At 42.5% G+C, this 26,226-nt stretch overlaps 3 protein-coding genes across 5 annotated transcripts in view; 2 read left to right on the forward strand and 1 right to left on the reverse strand.

Annotated features, from left to right (window-relative positions):
* The first annotated feature begins 613 nt into the window (after positions 1–613).
* LOC139540927 (vimentin-type intermediate filament-associated coiled-coil protein-like) lies at positions 614–3,488 on the forward strand. The gene is made up of 2 exons (XM_071345001.1): positions 614–1,328; positions 1,493–3,488. Exons 1-2 carry the CDS (start codon positions 1,138–1,140, stop codon positions 1,836–1,838), a joined length of 537 nt encoding a protein of 178 aa, XP_071201102.1. The 5' UTR covers positions 614–1,137; the 3' UTR covers positions 1,839–3,488.
* Positions 3,489–4,538: 1,050 nt separating this feature from the next.
* On the forward strand, positions 4,539–6,237 carry LOC139540929 (mitochondrial import inner membrane translocase subunit Tim13). The gene is made up of 3 exons (XM_071345002.1): positions 4,539–4,790; positions 5,077–5,145; positions 5,292–6,237. The coding sequence occupies exons 1-3, from the start codon at positions 4,671–4,673 to the stop codon at positions 5,388–5,390; spliced, it is 288 nt and encodes a 95-aa protein (XP_071201103.1). The 5' UTR covers positions 4,539–4,670; the 3' UTR covers positions 5,391–6,237.
* Positions 6,238–6,252: 15 nt separating this feature from the next.
* cers4a (ceramide synthase 4a) overlaps positions 6,253–26,226 on the reverse strand; it is a 45,241-nt gene continuing 25,267 nt past the window's right edge. The window contains exons 11-12 of one of the 3 annotated variants that reach the window (XR_011668285.1): positions 7,524–7,736; positions 6,253–7,048 (exon numbers count right to left, since the gene is read on the reverse strand). Coding sequence is in view for 1 of the 3 variants with exons in the window: in XM_071345000.1 (XP_071201101.1) it covers positions 25,518–25,712 (195 nt within the window). In the remaining 2 variants the exon portion in view is untranslated. Of the gene's footprint in view, positions 7,049–7,523; positions 7,737–16,664; positions 25,713–26,226 lie in introns of those variants that run through there. The other 2 variants (XM_071345000.1, XR_011668286.1) reach the window with 2 other exon arrangements.

Here is a 26,226-nt window from a genome sequence, read left to right on the forward strand (position 1 = left end):
GTCCCACCTAGCTATCTTAAGATGAATGCACTAACTGTAAGTCGCTTTGGATAAGAGCTAAATGACAAAAATTTCAAATGTAAAAATATGCCAGCTGAGCTTAAATGCTGCAATTGTGGTTGCGAACATGCACCCGTTTCGGAAGTGTGCTGTTAAGGTGAAGGAGACAAAGGTGGCAAGAATAATCCAGAGGTGTTGAGAACAGTGGAAGGAAGGTGTGAAGTTGAAGAAGTAATGGTTGTAGGAGTAGAGGCAGAAAATGATATTCATTGTCAACAGAGGGATCCTGACATGTTGCATGTTAAGAAGGTGGGCATTGTAGCATTTATTTACTCTGGTTATCAACTGCACAGTGCAAACGGAGAGGAAATATGAGAAAATAGGCATCATTGTGAGTGTGGTTTTAGCGTTTTAAGGGGGGCTCAAGGATTTTTCTGCAGAGGCATTACAGGGAATCCTGTCAATGAATGCTCTGTCCTTACAGGTACCTGAGCCTGTGTAGGGATGTGACTGCGATGGCTGTTAGATTTTTTTTGTTGTTGTATTTTTTGTTTCAATACCCCATACAGTAGATGGCGGCAATACGCCAAGATGTGGTCTGCCATAAAACTTAAAAGAAGAAGAAAAAATAACTAGTGACTCTTTCCGGGGCGAAGTTTAAGCCACAGGTTACAAAACTGTTGCGAAGTTCATTGAAATTATCCAGCCTTTTATATCAAAACAGTGCAGACAACGAACTATTAGATTGCACGAGTCATGTTGTTCGTAATTATTACATGGAATTATATGTATTGTTACGTTTCTCATGGGTTTCAGATATTAGATATATCGTAGGATGACGTATCGGTACTGTAGCTGGTTAACTAGTTAGCTTGCTGTTTTGGTTTCTAGCATAGCATCATCAAGCAGTTTTTTCTGGACACGGAACAATGTTTTTTGGTGCAATTGTACAGTTGTTTACCGAACTAGGAGGACCTATACCAAACGCTGAAGAAAGTGCAGCCATGGCAGGAAGAGTAAACACCAGCCCTCCGGTGAAATGCTTGTTCACGAGCAATGAGTCAATAGTCACGATCAGTCTTCTACGGTGAGCTAGTGTAAATTTACTTTTAGGTCGTGTCATATTCCTCATGTGACATGTCCTCGCCGTCACCGGTACAAATTCGGGAGGCGAACGCACACCTGGCCGCGGTGCACAGGCGGGTATCAGAACTGGAGCAGCGGCTCGAGGCAGCAGAGAACACCGTGAGGGAGCAAGCGGAGAGTCTCATCAGGAAGGACGAGCAACTGAGGGCTGCTACCCAGGAGATCACCGAGGCCAAGAATAAGTAAGTGATGGAGGTGTTGTCTCTTCAGGCATTGCCAAAGCTCCCCTTTCATTTACCAACTATTGTTGTTTCATATTTGGATTGTGTGGCCGAGACTGCAGAAAGATTTGCTGATAGTTTATCATCGAATCATCGATTTCCCTTTTTATCTAACTTTTCTCTAGAGAGATTTACTACGTCCACGAGAAGCTGTGCAAGTCAGAGGACACCATCCAGAGGTTTCAGAACATGGTCAAGGAGAAGGATGCTATGATAGGCCAGTTGCAACATCGCTGCCAGCTCCTGGACAACATCTGTAAGAGCAGGCCTTTACTAGACAGTATGCTGTTCCATATGGCTGAGGCAGAAAGACTTGGGCCAGTGATGGGGATGGGTGAACCAACTGTCAAAACATCCCTCACAGACGGGGAGTCAAACTGCAGTCCCAACCGCATCTCTAACCACAAAGACTTCTCTCTCAGTGAGGATGACCAGGAGCTGGATGATATAGTGTTTGGAACAACTGTATAGTACAAGGCCCCTGAGAAGAGTTGGGTTAGTGAAGAGGTTCTAGAAGAGGGTGGTACTTGAAGAGAGGCATGAGTCATTTCAAAACATCTGCATGTTGTTATTGAATTTAAAAAAAAATCTCAAATAGAACATTTGTGCTCTAAGTAGTTCTTTATACTCTGCAGATAACTTACAAGTTAATATGATGTCACATGGGGGAACTGCTTGACACGTTATGAAGCCTTTGGTTTAACCAAATAAAGGGAAACTAATCTGCCTTGATTCCACATCTTAACCAGACAATAACCAGGTGTCCATTTGACATCAGTTTCTGTTGTTTTAACTGCTGTATTTTTGTACTGTAATATTTGGAAATGGTGTAAAAATGACCTCATGTTCAGCTCAAAGTGTTCAAATGTCAAAAAGTGTTGAGAAGGTCAGAGTTCAGAAAGTACATCTGTCGCACATGCAAGGCTAGGTTCTACTGCATCCCATGCATTTGACTATATAGTATACACGTTTCAGTCATTCTGCACTAACAAAGTTTTTTTTAAAGTGACAATTAAATTTAAAGTGCTTGAGGTTATTTTCGGGGAGTGTACTTACTCTACACGTATCCCATGTAAGCATGACATTTTAATGGTTAATCTAAGACATACATTAGCCTCTTGTTGGCGTCAATATTTGCTTCAGAGAAGCAAAGTCTATGCAACATTGAAGTTTGCGTCACTCTTACAGTACACTCACTCTTGCATTATAGAAGATGCTACATAGATGTGACATTCCAGTAGGGTCAAAAGCAGGGGAAATCATGCCTTGTGCTCTCATAATAATAGTGTACTGTTTTGCTTAGTCATTATATATTGTGTTGGCTTAAATCATCAGGTGGCTAAAAGTATTGTGTTATGTCTGCTGTGTCTTTCAGTACAACTGCATGATTGTGCAGCTTAAACTGTTCCTCTTGTGATCATTGTACCTGTGCTTTAACACGGGAACAGTTATGCCTCTGAACTGTGAAACGTGTGTTGCTCTGTTCATTTAAGAAAATATTTTCTGAGAAGTGGTATTTTGATTCAATGAGGGAAGTTTTTTTTAGCAACAGACCAGTCTGTCTGCTACATTAATAAATTATTTATTTATACAATATTTACTTCATTTATTTGGAAAAAGACAAAGTTAATAGCTTGGCAGTGTCACTAGCTACTTTTCCTACTTCAGGGATAATGTGACTGAAAAACAATACTTAAATCTTTGTAAAACATTCCCCGTGCCTGTGTCTTCACTAGAGGGGTATGGTGCTTGACACAAAGGCTATGGTGGCAATGTTATTTTGACAACGCTATCCCTATGGAGATGCATACGTTAGAAGTTATGCGAGGAAAGTTCAGATAACTGCTCAAGACACCTATAGGCAGGAATGCAACCCAATTGTTTTTACCCCAGAATATTAATGTACTGAGATTTCATTGTATATTCTGGGAAAGATTTTAGAAAAGTTCATAGTGGGCATATCAAGGGAAAGAAGAACAACATTTAACACTATTGAAAGTACATAGTAATCTTTATTAATTTCAATATAAAACATTTTCATAGCAGGAGTGACCAATGTGACTTTTCCCCCCCATTCATTTAGATAAACATTGAGACAATAAAAAGTCATTTTGCACAATATATGGTTTGTTATTTAAGATTCCAATCACTCTGCTTTGGGCAATAGTGATAATTTTGGCCAGGCTTTATCATTGGCTGCAGTACCAGCTTCCACCTGCCAATGCAGTTGTAGAAGCCTTAAGCACAATCAGGGCCAAGTGGCTGGCGCAGCACCTCCACCCTGCCCAGTGGCCTCTTAAGCAGGCCAGGCAAGAAGGGCCCACCTCTGTCAGGAAAGAAGGAATGGGCAGCAGTCTTCCGGCGGTGGACCCTGGAGCTCCCCATTAATCCCACACTATTCTGGGAATAGTCCCCAGAGCATGTGCTCCTGACAAAGGACCTGTTGCCACTGGTCAAGGAACACTGGAACAGCCAGCGGGGAGAGGGTGTGGCTACTGGGGACCAGTTTTGTGAGGCAGGAGGGGGCTCCCCACAGGGCTACTCACTGGGTTCCTGTAATGATCTGAGCGGAAGGAAGACACCCGGGGGAAGGCCAGGTGGCTGCCGTACAGATCCTGAATCCGGGTGACTGCTGTTGGTGCTTTACTCAAAATGCCGCTTACAATCTGCTGCCTAGTGAACAGGCTACACCTGAACAAGAAAAAAAAAGAAGTAAATAATGACCTAACTGGCCCTAGCCAGAATAGATTTTGACCCAACGCTTGCTTACAACTGCCTAGGCTTTGCTTACAGTAGCACTGGAGTCAGACACGCTTGACACTACGGAGCCGGTACAAAATATGTCTCGGAAACCTTACCTCAATCCCTGGATGAGAAATGCGTGGTACGTATCGTCCCATTATCCCAATTGTTACACCTAGAAGATTGAATGACTGCTAGTCTGTTGCATAATGAACAAACATTGTGTCAGTCAAATCTATGTGTTGGAATATAACACACCCATGTGTCTCAAACTTTTAGATGGGCCAAAACACATTTCAGACATATTAAATTTATGTTTTTATTTAAATAAGTGAATCAAGATAAAATGATCACGCTTCGTGTAGACTACAATTTTGTATGGACTGAACTGTCCAGGGAAATGAAAACTACATTCCCCACGTTGGAATCACAATTACAGGAAGTCACGTGGTTGAACAATATCGTTTCAAGGGCAATTTTTCCGAAGTGTTTACATTAGCTAACACGTGTAATTACTAGCTACAGTGTAATTTCTTAAAGATAATATTATAGTAATTAGATATGGACGGATTTGGTTCCGATTTTTCATCAGGTGCTGGGTCCGGTAAAATGGATACCGGCACAATCATGGAGCAAGTAAAGGTACAGATTGCGGTGGCTAATGCGCAAGAGCTCTTGCAGGTAACGTTTAATTGTTTTAAGCTAGCTAGGTAGTAGAAATATTAACATTGTTTGTATCCAGGTATATAGCTAACTAATGCAAAAGCAACAGTTAGTTAGCTAGCTAGTTTGCTCAATAGACCATATCCAAACTGGGCATATCCAGATTGTAATTGTCGGCCTTCAACTTGCTATCTTCTTAAACTCCCTGTCAGAGGTCGTTGAGCCTGAACTATGAGGTGAGAATTACTTTCAAGCTCACTGAAATGAAGGTGGGTTTAACTTTTTTCATTTTTCTTTGTTCTAGAGAATGACAGACAAATGTTTCAAGAAATGCATAGGCAAACCTGGAGGCACGTTGGACAACTCTGAACAGGTATGCCAGTGGATTTTATTTGCAGATTGATGGGATGGTATATGAAGTGTAATTTCAAACCTCAGATAAGGTGCATTTTTGAAAATGCTAATATTATGCTGTGGGACTGGGTAATGCTCACTGATATATTTGTCTGTTTATTGCAGAAATGCATCGCTATGTGCATGGATCGATATATGGATGCATGGAATACTGTGTCCCGTGCCTACAACTCCAGACTACAGAGGGAAAGAGCTCGTATATGAACATTGTCCTATTCTGCCAGCCACACCTTTGCAAAGCCAAAACATATGTCAGGGAAGGTGTTAGTGGCTGAGGCTGCAAGAGCGTATGTGGCATGATGACACACAAACTTCTGTGAGAACACCTAACGGACAGGTTTGGAGACCCTGTGAATGGCAGCAATAATGATAGTGGACATTTTCCTTTCACTAAAAGGATATTTTAACAAATGGATATCTTCTATTGTTTTTTATTATTATTATTATTATTAAAAGTGTCATGAATTAATAATGTTAAAAAGGAAATATTATCTGCAATTATAATGTAAAACTCTCTGTAACTGTCCCCTAAAAGTTCAGTGTCAGGTACCTATTCTTCAGTTGGCTACTGCCTGTGAGTGTGGGTGAAACACCAGTTCCCTGATGGGATTAGGCAAGGCTTCTTTTACGACCTTGCTAAACCTGGTTTCTTCCCTGTGGAAGAACTGAGGAACAATTGTTTGTTTGTTTTCATAATTGTGAACCAGGCACTCGGACCAGCTAAACAATCCTATATCATAATACGTGTCGAGAACAAAACAGTATTGTCAGACTTGCGTTCCAGTTGTCACTATCTGCCTTAGTGGATCTGTTTAACAGGGTCTGCTGTGGTGCAGACTTTGTATTGAACCTGTTTTGAACCTGGCTGGCTTTGTTTGTCAGATTACTGGGAACAGCCCTCCTTCATTCATCCCTTTGATTTGTGTAAGGAAGTAAAAAATAAATGGCCTGTGAGTGCTTAAAGATGGGTGCCGCTGCTCAGAAGTGTGTTTGTGACTGACTGGAATGGCCTTTTTCACTTGTGAGACGTAAATAAATACATTCCGGTCAAGCATTTGTGCCCTGTTTCTTTATTTTTTTTTATTTTTAATACTTATTCCTTGCATATTTCATATACATTCTCCCATGCTGGGGGAAACAGTGTCTTTGGTTCATATTTCTTGTAGCACCTGAACTGCTTCCAGAAGTGTAGATCTAGCTACACTACATAAAGATGCTTTCATGCAAGGCTCAGTTCCTGAGCATCTGCTATAAAAATGTATATTTTCCAACTTTTAGATGGTTGGCCCACAGAATTTACATTAAAAAGCTGGTTGGCCACATATGAAAAATTACAGTAATGTAAATGTCAATAAATAAACATTTTGAACCCACAGAAATCAAAATGCTTACACCATATAGATATTTTCTCAAATACGATAAAATAAATACACAACTTCTACATGTTTATATGCATATTTTAGTAAAATGTCCACAGACCCCCATTTTACTAGTACAAAAGTTCACCTGGATCTCCTGATATCTCCAGGTAGTTTCATGATGTTGATGGTGGAGTGCATACATCATCCTTGGCCAGTAGCGCACAAGAAATACCAGTGGTGGCTGCAAAGTAGAAAACCCATTGTGTCCTCAAGTATTGTATGATGTCTCAATTCCTCCTTTTTTCCATAGCCTCAAAAGGGCAGATAGTTAGATATCCATTCCCTGATGGCAGTGACCTGCATGTAGACTCCTGGGAAACCAGTCCATCCACAGTCATGTCCCCACCTGGTCACCCCGGCAACAAACCACTGGCCAGAGGATTCACAACGCGTGAGGGGGCCACCAAAATCTCCCTGAATCTCCCAAAATGTGCATTGGTCCTGGGAAGGTCGATAAGAGCATAAGAACAAAAATAAATCACCTGATTTTAAATGTTTGTCACCATACAGACTGTAAATGTACATTTGGGAACAGTAGCTAGGTTTCCATCGAATTGACGTGTAAAAACAAAATCTGCATAAGAACGATGTGTGCATTTTCCCACCAGAGGTGTATTCCCATCAAACATACTCGTTGCAGATAAAAAAAAACTGTGTGATGACTGCACATTTTTCGTTGTTGTTGCAGTTAAGTTATCATGTACCGAAAAAAAATAGTAATTGTTAAATGGGTTTCCATCACATTTTTAACTCTTATGGATGTTTTTGTTACAAAAACTGTTGCGATTAATGGCAAACTTGACCAATCTGGTTTTGGCGCATGCTTTCTAGACAACAGTTAGCTGATAAAGTGGACAGGGGGTTAATGATGAGATATGGATAAGATCATTTTATTTAATAATTAGCAGCCAATTACCACTCATCATGTCACCGGCATTCAAATAATAGCAACAACCATTTCCAGTAGTCATCTGTCATACAGCTTTCACCGATCCTGTCATTTCAGTACAGTGGAAGGGGCTTTAGGAATGGTCTCCAAGCCATCCTGTGGGCAGATGAGCACCACAGAGGTCCCTCTGCACACTGCTAAGCCCAGTTGTCCCTGTCAGCTTGAACTGGTCATCTGAGACTGGGGAGGGAGAAGAAAAGTATAAGTCAGCCACTCTCTTGGAGGAAAATGTAAGTTCAACAGCATGCATTTCCCATAAACTGGTATTTTGTTAGTAGTCCTCGTCAGGGTGCTGAGGGATGTGTTTCATTAGTAAAGATAACATCCCTCAGCATCCTGACAAGGACTATTGTCAGAGGAGTTTGTATCCCTTACCACACATGCATTCAGTTGTTCCATCCAACACCAGGTACACAGATGATCAAAACCTTTCAGGACACCACTGGCTGTGAAAATTGTTAGTGAATAAAATGTGTTTGCAATTGAGGTGCATTGACTGTCAACATGAATGACCAGTCCTAGTTCAAAATAGCTGCTTAGTTGTTAGCTAGACAATTAGGCTACCTTCTCGTCCTCCCTGAAATGTCACTCAGACTGGTTTGTAAATATATTTTGACACATCAAATATACTTTCTTTATCCTGCAGAGGAAATAAATAATGAATCAATGTGTCATGTGGGGATTGGAAAAATGCTAGCTCTCGTCCAGGGCGTTACGTACGGCTTGAGACTTAACTTCAACACCCTGCGTCTTTCCATTCTTCCCTCAATAGAGGATTTTAATGTTGTTTAGTCACTGGCTTCAGTATACTTTCGTTACGCACCAACGTAAAGGTGTTGCAGGAGTGACAAACTTGTATCTATATGCGCAAGCTGTCATCATGGCCGTAACTAGGCTGCATATGGCATTGAAGTCCAGACCTCGGTAATCCTTTCTAATTTGAAAAAATGAACAAGACAAATATATATTTTGTACACAAAAGAAAGTCAATTACGGGTCAACATCTAAATATTTCTTCCAGCGTTGATCAAAGCTCAGACAGATCTAACTGAGTTCTGGGCGGCAGGTAGTGGTTAGAGCGTAGGGCCAGTAACCGAAAGGTTGCTGGATCGAATCCCCGAGCTGACATGGTAAAAATCTGTCGTTCTGCCCCTGAACAAGGCAGTTAACCCACTGTTAACCGGGAGGCCGTCAATAAGAATTTGTTCTTAACTGACTTGCCTAGTTAAATAAAGGTTAAATTTTTTTTAAATCATGCCTGCCTCTTTGCGAACTAATGGCAGATTCATGAACAGTGAAAGTTCTCCTGCGTCCCCCGAAATTTGCCTTCCAGATTTTGAACTTTTTCAGCACATTCACCAGTCTCAAACGGCTAACTCCACCCTCTAGCGGTACAGGCAGAGGGCCGATGTGAAACGAACTACCACAGCTCGCGGTCTGCTCAAGTAGGCAACTAGAAACGCTGCTGACAGTGTTTGAGAGATGCCGGACAAAAGGGTATTTTACAACCGTCCCGTGACGCCTGCCGTGTGCACAGACATCCCCCAAACAAACAAAAACTGACTGTCGGAGAATGTGTCCACAACTAGTAAATAGTCGCTTATAGTTACATTGCCTTCAGAAAGTATTCACACCCCTTGATGTTTTCCACATTTTGTTGTGTTACAGCCTGAATTTAAAATGGATTAAATTGCGATTTTTTTTAAATCACTGGCCTACACACAATATGTGCTTCTGCGGTGGAGGAGATCTTCATGGGCTATACTCAGCCTTGTCTCAGGGTAGTAAGTTGGTGGTCTGTTGATATCCCTCTAGTGGTGTGGGGGCTGTGCTTTGGCAAAGTGGGTGGGGTTATATCCTGCCTGGTTGGCCCTGTCCGGGAGTATCGTCGGACGGGGCCACAGTGTCCTCCAACCCCCCCTGTCTCAGTCTCCAGTATCTATGCTGCAATAGTCTATGTGCCGGAGGGCTAGGGTCTGTCTGTTATATCTGGTGTAATTCTCCTGTCTTATCTGGTGTCTTGTGTGAATTTAAATATGCTCCCTCTAATTATCTCTCTCTCCCTCATCTCCCAGAGGACCTGAGCCCTAGGATCATGCCTCAGGACTACCTGGCCTGATGACTCCTGGCTGTCCCCAGTCCTCCTGGTTGTGCTCCTGCTCCAGTTTCAACTGTTCTGCCTGCGGCTAGGGAACCCTGACCTGTTCACCAGACATGCTACCTTGTCCCAGACCTGCTGTTTTCAACTCTCTCTCTGTCTCTCTCTGCTGTCTCGACCTCTGAATGCTTAGCTATGAAAAGCCAACTGACATTTACTCCTGAGGTACTGACCTGTTGCACCCTCTACAACCACTGATTATTATTTGACCCTGCTGGTCAACTATTAACGTTTGAACATCTTGAAGAATAATCTGGCCTTAAATGGCCATGTACTCTTATAATCTCCACCCGGCACAGCCAGAAGAGGACTGGCCACCCCTCAGAGCCTGTTTTCCGGAGAGGTTTCTTCCTAGGTTCCTGCCTTTCTAGGGAGTTTTTCCTAGCCACCGTGCTTCTACATCTGCATGGCTTGCTGTTTGGGGATTTAGGCTGGGTTTATGTATAGCACTTTGTGACATCAGCTGATTTTAAAAAGGGCTTTATAAATACATTTGATTGATTGATTGAATACCCCATAATTTCGAAGTGGAATGATGTTTATCGAAATTTTTCAAAATTAATAAAAAATGAAAAGCTAAAATGTCTTGAGTCAATAAGTATTCAACCCCTTTGTTATGGCAAGCCTAAATAAGTTCAGGAGTAAAAATTTGCTTAACAAGTCACATAATAAGTTGCATGAACTCTCTCTGTGTGCATTAATAGTGATTAACATTATTTTTGAATGACTACCTCTTCTCTGTACCCCACACATACAATTATCTGTAAGGTTCCTCACTCAACAGTGAATTTCAACCACAGACTCAACCACAAAGACCAGAGAGGTTTTCTAATGTCTCGCAAAGAAGGGCACCTATTGGTAGTTGGGTAAAAAAAAGCATACAATGAATATCCCTTTGACCATGGTGAAGTAATTAATTACACTTTGGATGGTGTACAGAATAAAAACATTCTCAAACATGCATCCTGTTTGCAATAAGGCACTAAAGTAATACTAATACTGCAAAAAATGTGGCAAAGCAATTCACTTTTGTCCTATATTATGATTGGGGAAAATCCTAAACAACACATTACTGAATACCACTCTCCATATTTTCAAGCATACTGGTGGCTGCATCATGTTATGGGTATATGTTGTAATCATTAAGGACTGGGGAGTATTTCAGTATAAAAAATAAACAGAATGGAGCTAAGCACAAGCAAAATTGTAAAGGAAAACCTGGTTCAGTCTGCTTTCCACCAGACACTGGGAGATTAATTCACCTTTAGGCAGGACAATAACTTAATACACAAGGCCAAATCTACAGTGGAGTTGCTTACCATGAAAACAGTGAATGTTCCTGAGTGGCCTAGTTACAGTTTTGACTTAAATCTGCTTGAAAATCTATGGCAAGACCTGAAAATGTTTGTCTAACAATGATCACCAACCAATTTGACAGAACTTGAAGAATTTTGAAAAGAATAATGGGCAAATGTTGCACAATCCAGGTTTGGAAAGCTCTTAGAGACTTACACAGAATGACTCACTGCTATAATCGCCGCCAAAGGTGATTCTAACATGTATTGACTCAGGGGGTTGAATACTTACCTAATCAAGATATATTAGTGTTTTATTTTTCATGAATGTTTTACAGATGTTAGAATTTTTTCTTCCACTTTGACATTACATTTTTGTGTAGATCGTTGACAAAAAAATGACAATTCAATCAAATGTGGAAAAAGTCAAGGGGTGTGAATACTTTCTGAAGGCACTGTACAGTATGTCAGTCAGTCAGGTGGCTAGCTGCCGGCAAGACTTCTATTGCAGTAATGTTAAAGGGCTCTGGCTAGTATTACTTAGCCAGCTAGAAGGATGAAGTAAGAAGCTAATGTTAAACGGAGCCTACCTCTGCAGGAGCAAAATATACCCTACTAAGTTCTTATAATAACTTTGCTTTACAGAGAGTAGGCTACTGAGACAGACAGTGATGTGGCGCTCAGTGGTGAGGCTGAGGCAGGCTGCACTGCATGCAGAAGGAAGCAGAGGAGACAGAGATAGAAAGGAAGCAAGCAGAGAGAGAGTTTAGTACAGTGGTTCCCAAACTTGAGGTCGGGCCCCATGTTGGATCTCTTGAGAAAATCTGTACTAATCTTATCAAACAAGTTAGGAACTTACAAAAAATGAGATATACTCCAATATGAACATCTCCATATCACATGGACTATCTTCCCTATAGGCCTACATTAAAATGGCATCAAAATATAGTTCTAAAAATGTCATAGGTTTTTGTTCCGTTCAACAACGTGTAGCTAATATGCTATGTGTTTGTAGATTGACTGTGGTGGATGAACCTACAGCAGCCAATGTGATAATGGCTGGGGTCATATTTGAAATTGTTTTTGCTGTTCTCCAAATAGCATTTAAAGTGTCTCATTGTACAGAAAATCACTCCCACCCCTTCCGGACCTCAATAAAACTCAAACACTGTTCAAACCCTGGCTGTGATTTGTAAAATAAACTAAATAAATGACTTTTGAGCACTTCAGTTAGCATCAGACTAGCTGTCGCCCATGCGCATGGACCAGAGATAGCCTGCAGCTTGCGCATAGCAGAGCAAATTTCATCAGCACTCAACGTCTTTACTTTGGTGAGTAACGAAAGTATATTAAAGCCAGTCACAAAATGTAAAGATGTAGGGGAGATTCTCATTTGGACAAAATGAAATTCCCTAAAAACACACCACTTCGATACAGCTACAACTGGAAGTTACTTTTTCGTAGCAGGTTAGGATAATTCACATAATAGGTTAGGAGAAAGATTAAGGTTAGGAAAAGGGTTAGGGTTAGTGAAAATGTTCTCCTAACCTGCTACGAGAAGTCACTTCTGATTGTAGTTATATCGAAGTGGTGTGTTTTTTGGGAGTCCCGAAAAAAACAGCAAGTGGGGTGTCTCGCTTCCTCTTTCTTCTCTGACAAACTCACCGCCATTTTTGCTCTTCCGGTCAGTTCAATAACAGTTAACCTTTGACCTGGGGTGTATTCTGTTGCAAAGCGTTTCGTTTGTTGCAACAGAAACTGTTTACTCCAAACGCTGTTTTACTCCAAACGCTGAGGTTCTAAACAGAAGTTGTAGTTAAGTAAAATGTTATGGTTTCATGCATTACCATTCCAATCTGAATAGTCTGCAAAGTATTTGGCACACACAGTATTTGCACATCTATAAATTATTGATTCTTCTGTACTCTAAGTCTGTAAAGTAAAGTCTGCAGAGTTCCTTCCATCTTTTTCCAGTCATTAAAGTCGGGCATTTATGGTGCCTTCAAGACAACTGGGAACTCTGAAAAAAACAAGTTGGAATCATGACGTCAGTGATCTTCAGGTCGGAGCTCTAGAAAGAGGCCTGAGTTCCCGACTTGGAATTCTGAGTTGGATGACTTTCCAAACCCCTCATTGTTGAATTTGCGATTTCCAAGTTGTTGTGTAATGTTTATGTGTCACGACTTCTGCCGAAGTCTCTGGACATCGAGGGGGCTCCGGCGTACTCTGTTCGATCCATCCTGGATTCGAGACGTCGGGCAAGGGGCCTTCAGTACCTCGTGGACTGGGAGGGGTACGGTCCGGAGGAAAGATGCTGGGTTCCGGTGGAGGACGTGTTAGATCCTTCCCTGCTGCGAGAATTCCACCGTCTCCATCCGGATCGCCCTGCGCCTCGTCCTCCGGGTCGTCCCCGAGGCCGGTGTCGACGCGCTGCTGGGGCCGACTTCTACCGAAGTCGATGCCTCTCCTTGTTCGGGCGGTGCTCGGCGGTCGACGTCACAGGTCTTCTAGCCATCATTGATCCATTTTTCATTTTCCATTGGTTTTGTCTTGTCTTCCTACACACCTGGTTCCAATCCCATTCATTACCTGTTGTGTATTTAACCCTCTGTTTCCCCTCATGTCCTTGTCAGAGATTGTTTGTTGTTCATTTATTGTGTTGTTTGTATTGGTGTGCGACGGGTCCTCGTACCCACTTTGTTTTGATTATTTTCATGGTTTTGGAGCTATGTTTTTTAAGTTATTATACTATTCCATTTTAGCAAGTTCGATTCTCCTGCACCTGACTTCCCTGCCACCTATACACACGTCTATGACATTATGTCCAACAGCCGATAAGCACCGATACGTTTTATCTATAATTTCTCTTGATATGAAAAGGATTGAAAAGGATTTGCCAGTAGATTGTCGACTTAATTCATGACGATGACTGCTTGTGTAGCTTGCTAGCTATGATTTTGAAAGTATGATGTCAAAGCTATTGTAGATATAACCTGATTTGACTTAATTGTATCTGTGGCCACTGACCTTGAGCCTTCTTGGATGTGCACTTCTAATGTAACTCTATGGCAGCACCCAAGGGTCTTGAATTTTCGAGCTCTCCCTGTAGATTTTGCGGTAACGTAGTGTCCTCATAAGTGACAGAACACTGAGCCAATCACGGCGCAACTAGAGAACATTAAAAAACTCCTACGCACTGTATTTTCCGCTGGCTGACCCACCACCACAGAAAGCACTGAGCTAGGTTGAAACACCTGCATTTTGGAGCTGCCTTAGTCAAGAAAGAAAAAAAGAGACCATGTTTGTATGCGGCTTTATTAACTGTAAGATTTTTTTTTAAACTACACTGTTTGCAAACTGATATGTGACACGTTTTAATGCCAAAATAACAGGCAAAACAGGCAAAAAATAAATAATACACACACATATATGTATATGTATATATATATATATATATATGTATTTATTTTATAGCTAAACGGGTGGGGCTCAAAACAGGTGGGGCTCTGCCCTGAATGATGGGTAGCCACTGCTTTAAACATGTTGTCAGGAGTATGTATCAGTGGAAGCTCCTCAGAGGAGGAAGGGGAGGACCATCCTCCTCAGTGAATTTCATAAAAATATCAATTGTAAAACATTGAAAAAGTTATCATTTTTAGACAAAACTACACTAAATATATTCACGTCACCAAATAATTGATTAAAACACACTGTTTTGCAATGAAGGTCAACAGTAGCCTCAACAGCACTCTGTAGGGTAGCACCATGGTGTAGTCAGAGGACACAGTAATTATGACAACTTCCGGAGGATGTCCTCCAACCTATCAGCTCTTGCAGCATGAACTGACATGTTGTCCACCCAATCAAAGGATCAGAGAAGGATCAGAGAATGAATCCAGTACTGAAAGCATAAGCTATAGCTGGATAGCACTGCAGTGCATAAAATGTGGTAGTAGTTGACTCAAAGAGAGAGAAAGACAAATTAATTTCTTAAAAAATGAAGGAGAAGCAAGAGGTTTCATCACTTATTTTTTCACTTTCAGTTTCACTTACTTAACTCGCAAATGCAGCTGGCTAGTACAGTTACTCGAACACCCAGCTCAAACAGAGGGATGCTATGTTAGCTAGCTGGCTATGACTTTCCAAGACAACATTGGAACTCTTCCAAGTCAAGGTAAGCTTTTGGTTTTATTAATTTATTGCCACCGGGACTATACACTGTAACGTTCTGCATGATTGTAGTGGGTTTACTAACGCATTAGTTCTATTAGCTATGTTGACTAGGACGTTACTTTAGCTAATATGGGGACAACGATGTAGGCTGTGTGTAGCGGTTATGATCTGGTTCGGCTTGGAAAGGTTTTTTCGCCTGGTCACATACAGGGGTTAGGGTTAAATGTGTTGGATCCTTGTGTTCAATGTGTTGTTCATTGAAGTCCACAAACAAAGGGAGAAGGTGAGAGGAGGAGAGTGCATAGAGGCGAGAAGGAATACAACATGGCTGCTATGAAAGTGAACTGTGTTCATGATTGATCAAGGGTGTATTCATTCCTCCGATTCTGTTGAAAAACTATTCTTAAACGGAAGCAAACGAAACAGGGATAAAAATAATACCTGCATTTGTCCAATAGAAACTCTTGTTTGCAACTGTTGGACTAATGATTACACCCTAGATAAGCTAGATGCAGGCAAGAGTGTACAAGGCGGTATTGAATGTGTCAATCTCTGTCATCTCAAGTGTTTCTCTCAACCTGTGTGCACATACGTTGTAACCTTTCATTCATGGGCTAGGTTGTAGAAACCTCATGATGGGTATAGGGCAAATTGTAGCATCATGTTGTAGCCTAAACCTATCGACGTTATATTGAACAAGGGGAATGTAATCTGAATGACAGTCATCCAATATGCTGTAATATAAATAAGTCCAAGCTCACGTGAAGAAGTGGTTGCTGGGAGCAGAGGGCTGGGAGGAGGTCAGCCCCATGGTGCGGGCTGTGGAGAGGGCTGCCACCGTCACTCTGGGTTTGTGTATTTATGTGGCTTGTGGACTGGATGGAAATGGGGAGGTGTACAGCGGCATTCAGAGATACCTGGTGAAGGAGGACCAATGGGACCTGGTCAGGTAAGTGAACTCAGAATTTGCACCAACAAACTTTTGTCTGGGACAGGTTCCTTATAAAATAGATTTGTATGTCCCGTAGGTATGACCTTTTCGCAACAGAGCTCAACGGGGCCCTCTATCTCCTGATAGGCCAGGCGCTAAGACTGGATGTGGAGACAGACGAATGGACAGTTCTAGAAGAAGAATGTCTGGACAGAAAGTTCTTTGGTGGATGCACCACAATCAATGGCCAGATCTACCTGCTGAGCGAGCGAAAGATGAACAAAGCATTCCCCAACATGGTACTGATGGATCCTTATATCGACACCTGCATGGGAATAGACAATGCCATACCCTGTCCTGGGCCTCTCCGTGGCTGTGTCACCATGCGCTCGGTCACAAGACACTGGTGAGTTGCCCGTAAACTAGTTTGAAGTTCACATTCTTCTCACCAACTCCCTCTCACCAACATAAGATATATTTATATATTGAAATGGTTAAGCACTTTTCAGCTATTGATTTTTCTTTCGAATGAAAAGGTACAAACAAATGTATCAATAGTTCAATAAAAGTCATTTATTGATTGTGTTGAACTGGCCACAGAGTGAACAAACTTATGGGGTGTGTGCATTCATGATACGCAGAACAAAAAGACCAGTCATATGTTATTGACATGATGACCCTGGCATTTCTCTTGTTGCAATAGTTGAACTTATAATAAAAGAAACATCCAATAATCATGATTAAAGTGAGTAATTGAGTGTATCAGCCCTTTTGGTGCTCTAGAAACAGACCACAGATAAAAATCCACAGACACTCAGTGTGAACGTGCCATACTGGAAACAATAGTACAGAGAGTGAGGCACACGGACCCTGGTAACAAAGAAGTGTGTTCCTACCGTGGTCCATATGTGCTTTAGTCAACTCATCTGATCCTCATTGTCATTTGCCTGATACACATCAAGCACATACAGATGTGGCACCGTGCTAGTTAGTGTATTTCAGTGTGAGACAGATAGAGATGGTTGTGATTGACATCTCTGGGCGAAAGAAAATTACAGGTAATTTCAAGCCCCCATCTTGCACAGTAATATCATGCTTTCAGTGCAAGAACGATTTGCCATATTTCAAACTAGACATATTTTTTGCAAAAGTGCATGTCAGTTATATGAATAGTAAATTTGTATTGATCCAGACATTATTCCATACGTATAGATTTAGACAGAACCAAAAACATTCTCACATTTTGAGGGTACCCATCAGCATGGTTACATTACATGGCTCTTCTAAAGATGTAAGATCTTAAAGACATGCTCCGCTACTTTGACGACTAAAAAATAATTGTTTAAACCTCCTGCTTTGGGCTGGATGTGTCAATGTGTAGTTCATACATGCATAATGGATGAGCAGAATTACCTCAATTAGCAATGAAATCCCTAAAATGACTGTTTTCTTGAAGCTGTGCTGCGCCACATTTGAGTGACAGCTAGGAAGAGGCCTGCTCAGCGTTATCCAATGAGTTTGCAGGGCAAGCCCAACAGCTCAGTGGACACAGCGGAGGCCCGAAAAATGTATGAAGACTCTAGCTATAGTCTGTTCACCCTGTTACCGTCCGTCAAACGGTACCGGAGCATCGGCTCTCGGACCAACAGTTTCCGAGACAGACAGACCATAAGACTGCTAAATAGTTAGTCCGGGGAACCCTTAATTATCTGCACTGACCCTATCTCGCACTGACTCTATGCACACTCACAAGACTATGCACTGAGTGTACAAAACATTAGGAACACCTGCTCTTTCCATGACATAGACAGACCAGGTGAATCCAGGTGAAAGCTATGATCCCTTATTGATGTCAACTGTTAATTCCTCTTATCAGTGTAGATCAGTGTAGATGAAGGGGAGGAGACAGGTTAAAGAAGGATGTTTAAGCCTTGAGGCAATTGAGACATGGATTGTGTATGTGTGCCATTCAGAGGGTGAATGGGCAGACAAAATATTTAAGGGCCTTTGAACGGGATATGGTAGTAGGTGCCAAGCGCACCGGTTTGAGTATGTCAAGAACTGCAACGCTGCTGGGTTTTTCACGCTCAACAGTTTTCTATGTGTATCAAGAATTTGATTTGAGAGAGAGAGAGAGAGAGAGTGAAAGCGCAATGACATGCAACATTTAAAACTTGTTGTTTATTTTAGGTTTAAAAAGGCTTCTGAAGTTTGTAATTTCCACTTTGAAATTTCAGACTTGATTTTCACTTAACAAAAATGTATCAACCCTTTTAAAAATGTCCATTAATATTATAATTATATAATTATAATCCACATAATAATTTACATTTCCTGTTGCTGCAGGATTATTTTCCTGCTGTAGCAAACTGGCTCAAATTAAGCTCCAACAGCTGTACCTAGGCACTGGATGGCTGTCCAGATTCTCAATAAAAACCCTTTGAACAAGAGCAGCAAGTGAAGATTTTTCCCAATAGTTTGTAAAGCTATACTAATACATAGAGCTACATAATAAGTGCTTGTGACAGAAAAAGTACAAAAAAAATAGCAGCCAAGGCACAAAATAACAAAGTTCAGTAGCACAGAGTAAAACACCTTGTGGAGAAACATGCTGCAAGATCTTCTCTTTTGTCACATTGATTATAGAAAAACACATATTTTTTCCCCAAGGCTTTACTTGTAAAATGTTTTATAAGGGAGCAGGAGTAGTTAGCCCAAGATACTGATCTAAGGTCCGTTTTGTGTTTGTCACCTGCAATCCTATAGCAACTTCTACTTGGGACCCTTTCCTAACAAATCTTCGCTAGAGGGTGCTATCACCATTCCAACAAGAGTAATATGACCAATTCAATCCTCTACAATTTGGAGCACTTTTGGGAAGTTTGTATTAGCTTCCACAGACAAAATTGTCTGATTGAAAACGATCAGCTACAAAGCTATATTATCTGCACATTTCAATCTAGAGGCTGTCATACTGTTGCCTATGATATCCTTAATTTCAATAAAAAGCTAATTGTTCAATAAATAAATTATTTTATCCAAAATCTATTATCTTACATGTGTTATTAGTGCCACAGTGGTTGATATAACGAATAAGAATTCCATAGATTAATCTGGGTTTTGTAAAAATCCAGATTCCACCATTTTTCATTAAAAAGAAAATCCAGGGATAAATTATCCAGGGAAGTATTGACACACTTGTTACAGTCACCAACGCTCTGGATAACATGAAAACAGCCTAACCAGCTCTGCTAGGGGGAGTAAAATGGTCAGAGTGAAGTGTTCTCTCATTTGTGTCTGGAAGTAGCTAGCAAGCTAGCCAACGTTAGTCAGTTAGCTTGGGTGCTTGACTGCCGTTGAGGTCAGAACACTCGGATCAACCCTACTCATTTACATTTACATTTTACATTTAAGTCATTTAGCAGACGCTCTTATCCAGAGCGACTTACAAATTGGTGCATTCACCTTATGATATCCAGTGGAACAACCACTTTACAATAGTGCATCTAACTCTTTTAAGGGGGGGGGGGTTAGAAGGATTACTTTATCCTATCCTAGGTATTCCTTAAAGAGGTGGGGTTTCAGGTGTCTCCGGAAGGTGGTGATTGACTCCGCTGACCTGGCGTCGTGAGGGAGTACTACTCCTCGGCCAGAGTATCCAGTGTGCGCTCTGAACGCTCCGAGAGCGAAACACTCTGAATTTACGAACTGACAATCTGACAGCGCTCTGAATTTACGAACTGACAATCTGACAACGCTCTGAATTTACGAACTGACAATCTGACAACGCTCTGAATTTACGAACTGACAATCTGACAACGCTCTGAATTTAAGAACTGACAATCTGACAACGCTCTGAATTTACGTACGACCCAGAGCGCACTCTGACACACTGGAGGCAATATAAGAATGCACCCTTTGACTGTACCAGAGTTAATCGCCATTGCACTGCACACTGCCCTATCCCACCTGGACAAGAAAAATACCTATGTAAGAATGCTGTTAATCGACTACAGCTCAGCCTTCAACACTATAGTGCCCAACACTAAGCTCAGGGCCCTCCCTTTGCAACTGGGTCCTGAAATTCCTGACGGGCCGACCCCAGGTGGTGAGGGTAGGCAACAACACCTCCGTCAAGCTGATCCTCAACACGGGGGCCCCCTCCTGTACTCCCTGTTCACCCATGACTCCGTTGCCACAGACGCCTCCAACTCAATCATCAAGTTTGATGACGACACAACAGTGGTGGGCCTGATTACCAACAATGATGAGACAGCCTACAGGGAGGAGGTGAGAGCCCTGGCGGAGTGGTGCCAGGAAAATAACCTCTCCCTCAACGTCATCAAAACTAAGGAGCTGATCGTGGACTACAGGAGACAGCAGAGAGGGCACGCCCCCATCCACATCGACGGGCCGCAGTGGAGAGGGTCAAAAGCTTCAAATTCCTCGGCGTGCACATCACTGACAGCCTGAAATGGTCCCTTCACACAAACAGCGTCGTGAAGAAGGAGCAATAGCATCTCTTCAACTTCAGGTGGCTGAAGAGATTTGTCTTGGCCCCGAAGACCCTCGCAAACTTCTACAGATGCACCATTGAGAGCATCCTGGGCTCCCGAGTGGTGCAGTGGTCTAAGGCACTGCGTCTCAGTGCGAGAGGTGTCACTACAGACCCTGGTTCGAATCCAGGCTGTATCACAACCAGCCGTGATTGGGAGTCCCATAAGGCGGCACACAATTGGCCCAGCATCGTCCGGGGTACGGTTTGGCTGGGGTAAGCCATCATTGTAAATAAGAATTTGTTTTTAACTGACTTGCCTAGTTAAATAAAGGTTAAATAAATGAACAAAATCTAAATCCTGTCGGTGTGTATCACTGCCTGCTACGGCAATTGCATCGTCTGCAACCTCAGGGCTCTCCAGAGGGTGGTGCGGTTAGCCCAATGCATCACCGGGAGCACACTGACACCAGGACATATACAGCACCTGGTGTCACAAGAAGGCCTAAAAGATCCTCAAGGACCCAGTGCACTGACTGTTCATCCAGCTACGACAGTACAGGTGCATCAAAGCTGGGACCGAGAGACTGAGAAACAGATTTTTTCTCCAGGCCATCAGACTGTTATTAAACAGTCACCACTAGCCGGCCTCCGCCCAGGACCCTGTCCTGAACCTTAATCACTGTTGCAGCCGGCTACCACTCGGTACTCTACCCTGCACCTTAAGAAACTGCTGCCCTATGTACAGAGTCATTGAACGCTGGTCACTTTCATAATGTTTACACACTGTTTCACCCACTTTATACACTGTATCTATATACTGTATTCTACGCATAGCTCATCAATATAACTACTGCTGTACACACCTTTCTATTCATATACCTACTCATTCAAGGGTTTTTCTTTATTTTTAATATTTTCTACATTGTAGAATAATATGGAAGACATCAAAACTATGAAATAACACATATGGAACCATTACATTTACATTTAAGTCATTTAGCAGACGCTCTTATCCAGAGCGACTTACAAATTGGTGCATTCACCTTATGATATCCAGTGGAACAACCACTTTACAATAGTGCATCTAACTCTTTTAAGGGGGGGGGGGGGGGGGTTAGAAGGATTACTTTATCCTATCCTAGGTATTCCTTAAAGAGGTGGGGTTTCAGGTGTCTCCGGAAGGTGGTGATTGACTCCGCTGACCTGGCGTCGTGAGGGAGTTTGTTCCACCATTGGGGTGCCAGAGCAGCGAACAGTTTTGACTGGGCTGAGCGGGAACTGTACTTCCTCAGAGGTAGGGAGGCGAGCAGGCCAGAGGTGGATGAACGCAGTGCCCTTGTTTGGGTGTAGGGCCTGATCAGAGCCTGAAGGTACGGAGGTGCCGTTCCCCTCACAGCTCCGTAGGCAAGCACCATGGTCTTGTAACGGATGCGAGCTTCAACTGGAAGCCAGTGGAGAGAGCGGAGGAGCGGGGTGACGTGAGAGAACTTGGGAAAGTTGAACACCAGACGGGCTGCGGCGTTCTGGATGAGTTGTAGGGGTTTAATGGCACAGGCAGGGAGCCCAGCCAACAGCGAGTTGCAGTAATCCAGACGGGAGATGACAAGTGCCTGGATTAGGACCTGCGCCGCTTCCTGCGTGAGGCAGGGTCGTACTCTGCGAATGTTGTAGAGCATGAACCTACAGGAACGGGTCACCGCCTTGATGTTAGTTGAGAACGACAGGGTGTTGTCCAGGATCACGCCAAGGTTCTTAGCACTCTGGGAGGAGGACACAATGGAGTTGTCAACCGTGATGGCGAGATCATGGAACGGGCAGTCCTTCCCCGGGAGGAAGAGCAGCTCCGTCTTGCCGAGGTTCAGCTTGAGGTGGTGATCCGTCATCCACACTGATATGTCTGCCAGACATGCAGAGATGCGATTCACCACCTGGTTATCAGAGGGGGGAAAGGAGAAGATTAATTGTGTGTCGTCTGCATAGCAATGATAGGAGAGACCATGTGAGGATATGACAGAGCCAAGTGACTTGGTGTATAGCGAGAATAGGAGAGGGCCTAGAACAGAGCCCTGGGGGACACCAGTGGTGAGAGCACGTGGTGCGGAGACAGATTCTCGCCACGCCACCTGGTAGGAGCGACCTGTCAGGTAGGACGCAATCCAAGCGTGGGCCGCGCCGGAGATGCCCAGCTCGGAGAGGGTGGAGAGGAGGATCTGATGGTTCACCGTATCAAAGGCAGCCGATAGGTCTAGAAGGATGAGAGCAGAGGAGAGAGAGTTAGCTTTAGCAGTGCGGAGCGCCTCCGTGACACAGAGAAGAGCAGTCTCAGTTGAATGACTAGTCTTGAAACCTGACTGATTTGGATCAAGAAGGTCATTCTGAGAGAGATAGCAGGAGAGCTGGCCAAGGACGGCACGTTCAAGAGTTTTGGAGAGAAAAGAAAGAAGGGATACTGGTCTGTAGTTGTTGACATCGGAGGGATCGAGTGTAGGTTTTTTCAGAAGGGGTGCAACTCTCGCTCTCTTGAAGACGGAAGGGACGTAGCCAGCGGTCAAGGATGAGTTGATAAGCGAGGTGAGGTAAGGGAGAAGGTCTCCGGAAATGGTCTGGAGAAGAGAGGAGGGGATAGGGTCAAGCGGGCAGGTTGTTGGGCGGCCGGCCGTCACAAGACGCGAGATTTCATCTGGAGAGAGAGGGGAGAAAGAGGTCAAAGCACAGGGTAGGGCAGTGTGAGCAGAACCAGCGGTGTCGTTTGACTTAGCAAACGAGGATCGGATGTCGTCGACCTTCTTTTCAAAATGGTTGACGAAGTCATCAGCAGAGAGGGAGGAGGGGGGAGGAGGGGGAGGAGGATTCAGGAGGGAGGAGAAGGTGGCAAAGAGCTTCCTAGGGTTAGAGGCAGATGCTTGGAATTTAGAGTGGTAGAAATTGGCTTTAGCAGCAGAGACAGAAGAGGAGAATGTAGAGAGGAGGGAGTGAAAGGATACAGAACCATGTAGTAACCAAAAACAGCATTAAACAAATCAATATATATTTTTGATTTTTGATTCTTCAAAGTAGCCACCCTTTGCCTTGATGACAGCTTTGCACACTCTTGGCATTCTCTCAACCAGCTTCATGAGGTAGTCACCTGAAATGCCTTTCAATTAACAGGTGTGCCTTGTTAAAATTTTATTTGTGGAATTTCTTTCCTTCTTAATGCGTTTGAGCCAATCAGTTGTGTTGTGACAAGATAGGGGTGGTATACAAAAGATAGCCCTATTTGGTAAAGACCAAGTCCATATTATGGCAAGAACAGCTCAAATAAACAAAGAGAAATGACAGTCCATCATTACTTTAAGACATGAAGGTCAGTTAATCCGGAAAATGCGCAGTCGCAAAAACCATCAAGAGCTATGATGAAACTGGCTCTCATGAGGACCGCCACAGGAAAGGAAGACCCAGAATTACCTCTGCTGCAGAGGATAAGTTCATTAGAGTTAACTGCACCTCAGATTGCAGCCCAAATAAATGCTTCACAGAGTTCAAGTAACAGACACATCTCAACATCAACTGTTCAGAGGAGACTATGTGAATCAGGCCTTCATGGTCGAATTGATGCAAAGAAACCACTACTAAAGGACATCAATAATAAGAAGAGACTTGCTTGGGCCAAGAAACACAAACATTGGACATTAGACCAGTGGAAATCTGTCCTTTGGTCTGATGAGTCCAAATTTGCGATTTTTGGTTCCAACCGCCTTGTTTTTGTGAGATGCAGAGTAGGTGAACAGATGATCTCCGCATGTATGGTTCCCACCGTGAAGCAAGGAGGAGGAGGTGTAATGGTGTGGGGGTGTTTTGTTCGTGACACTGTCAGTGAATTATTTAGAATTCAAGGCACACTTAACCAGCACGGCTACCACAACATTCTGCAGCGATACACCATCCCATCTGGTTTGCGCTTAGTGAGACTATCATTTGTTTTTCAACCTAAAATACATCTTCAGGCTATTTGACCAAGAAGGAGAGTGATGGTGTGCTGCATCAGATGACCTGGCCTCCACAATCACCCAACCTCAACCCAATTGAGATGGTTCGGGATGAGTTGGACCGCAGAGTGAAGGAAAAGCAGCCAACAAGTGCTCAGCATATGTGGGAAGTCCTTCAAGACTGTTGGAAAAGCATTCCTCATGAAGCTGGTTGAGAGAATGCCAAGAGTGTTCAAAGCTGTCATCAAGGAATCAAACATTTTAAATATATTTTTTGGGTTACTACATGATTCCATATGTATTATTTCATAGTTTTGATGTCTTCACTATCATTCTACAATGTAGAAAATAGTCAAAAAAAAAAAGAACTTGAATAGGTGTGTCCAAACTTTTGACTGGTACTGTTTGTATGTATATAACAGTCTTTGACATTGCTCATTCAGATCATTTTTAATTAAAAAAATTAAATTAAATGTTTCTTTTTTTTCTGGATTATGTGTGTATTGTTTTTTGTATTGCTAGGTATTACTGCACTGTTGCAGCTAGAAACACAAGCATTTCGCTGCACCTGCCATAACATCTGCTAATTGGTGTACGCAACCAATAAACTTTGATTTGATTTTAGTTCATGTCTTTAACTATTTCCACACAATCCAAACAAAAACAAATCGATTCTAAATATAAAATCTAGAAAAACATACTTCATCTTAAAGTAAAACCAGTGTTGTTCTTGTTTGACCAGACCATTATTTTGACAGCGCAGTGAACAGTTATGTACTCCAAACGTAGTGAAATATTATCTGAAACCATTCATAAAATCATAAATGGACCCCATTGGTAATATGTAAGACATATAAATTAATTATATCTTACCAGCACATACTGTGGAAGGAGAGGAAAACATTCTAAGTTTAACCTAGTGCGAAAAGAGAGTGGTACTATCTGGCTTTGGGCAGTCTGCTGTTCATATTTCTCTGGTTGGTCAGGTTGTTCAGGACACAATTGTTGGCAAGCGAAGCCAATTTGGAATTGAGTGCACCCTTTCTTTGCTCCCAGCTAGTCTCCTCTTCCTCCTCTGCCTCCTCTTCCTCCTCTGGCTCGCTTTCTTCATCGCTGCGCTCGTCTTTCTCCACCTACAGCATAAAGATACATGTAAGTGACCGTTTAAGGCTGCAGAAGAAATCAACAAACGCAACATAACCAGATGGTATAGCACAGAATGTATTGATAATGTCAATACATCTTACAAACACTTATGCCTTAAAGGCAGTCCCCTGTGATACTTCCAAGGTGTACAATGAAAGAAATGGACAGTACACCATAATCATCTTCAATGACGAATGTATTCTTTGTACGGATGTGTTTTGGCCGCAGTTGAACGAAAGCATCATTGAAGCATATTTATGGTGCACTGTCCATTTATTTCATTGTGGGCTTTCCTAAGATGATTCATCGCCCAACTACTTCTGACAAATAATACGAGTGAGCATGTGATCTACTTTTCTACTGTATCATGGCATCCGATTAAATCACTATTAGTAAGTGTTACGGATACAGGTATCCTGTGAGTGTATCCTGTGTGTGTGTATTTCTTTTCTCTCCTTCTCCCCTCACAGGTGGCAATAATCATTCCCCAATCAGTCACCA

The sequence above is a fragment of the Salvelinus alpinus genome, chromosome 16, assembly GCF_045679555.1.
Source record: "Salvelinus alpinus chromosome 16, SLU_Salpinus.1, whole genome shotgun sequence".
In the NCBI taxonomy this organism is placed as follows: domain Eukaryota; kingdom Metazoa; phylum Chordata; class Actinopteri; order Salmoniformes; family Salmonidae; genus Salvelinus; species Salvelinus alpinus.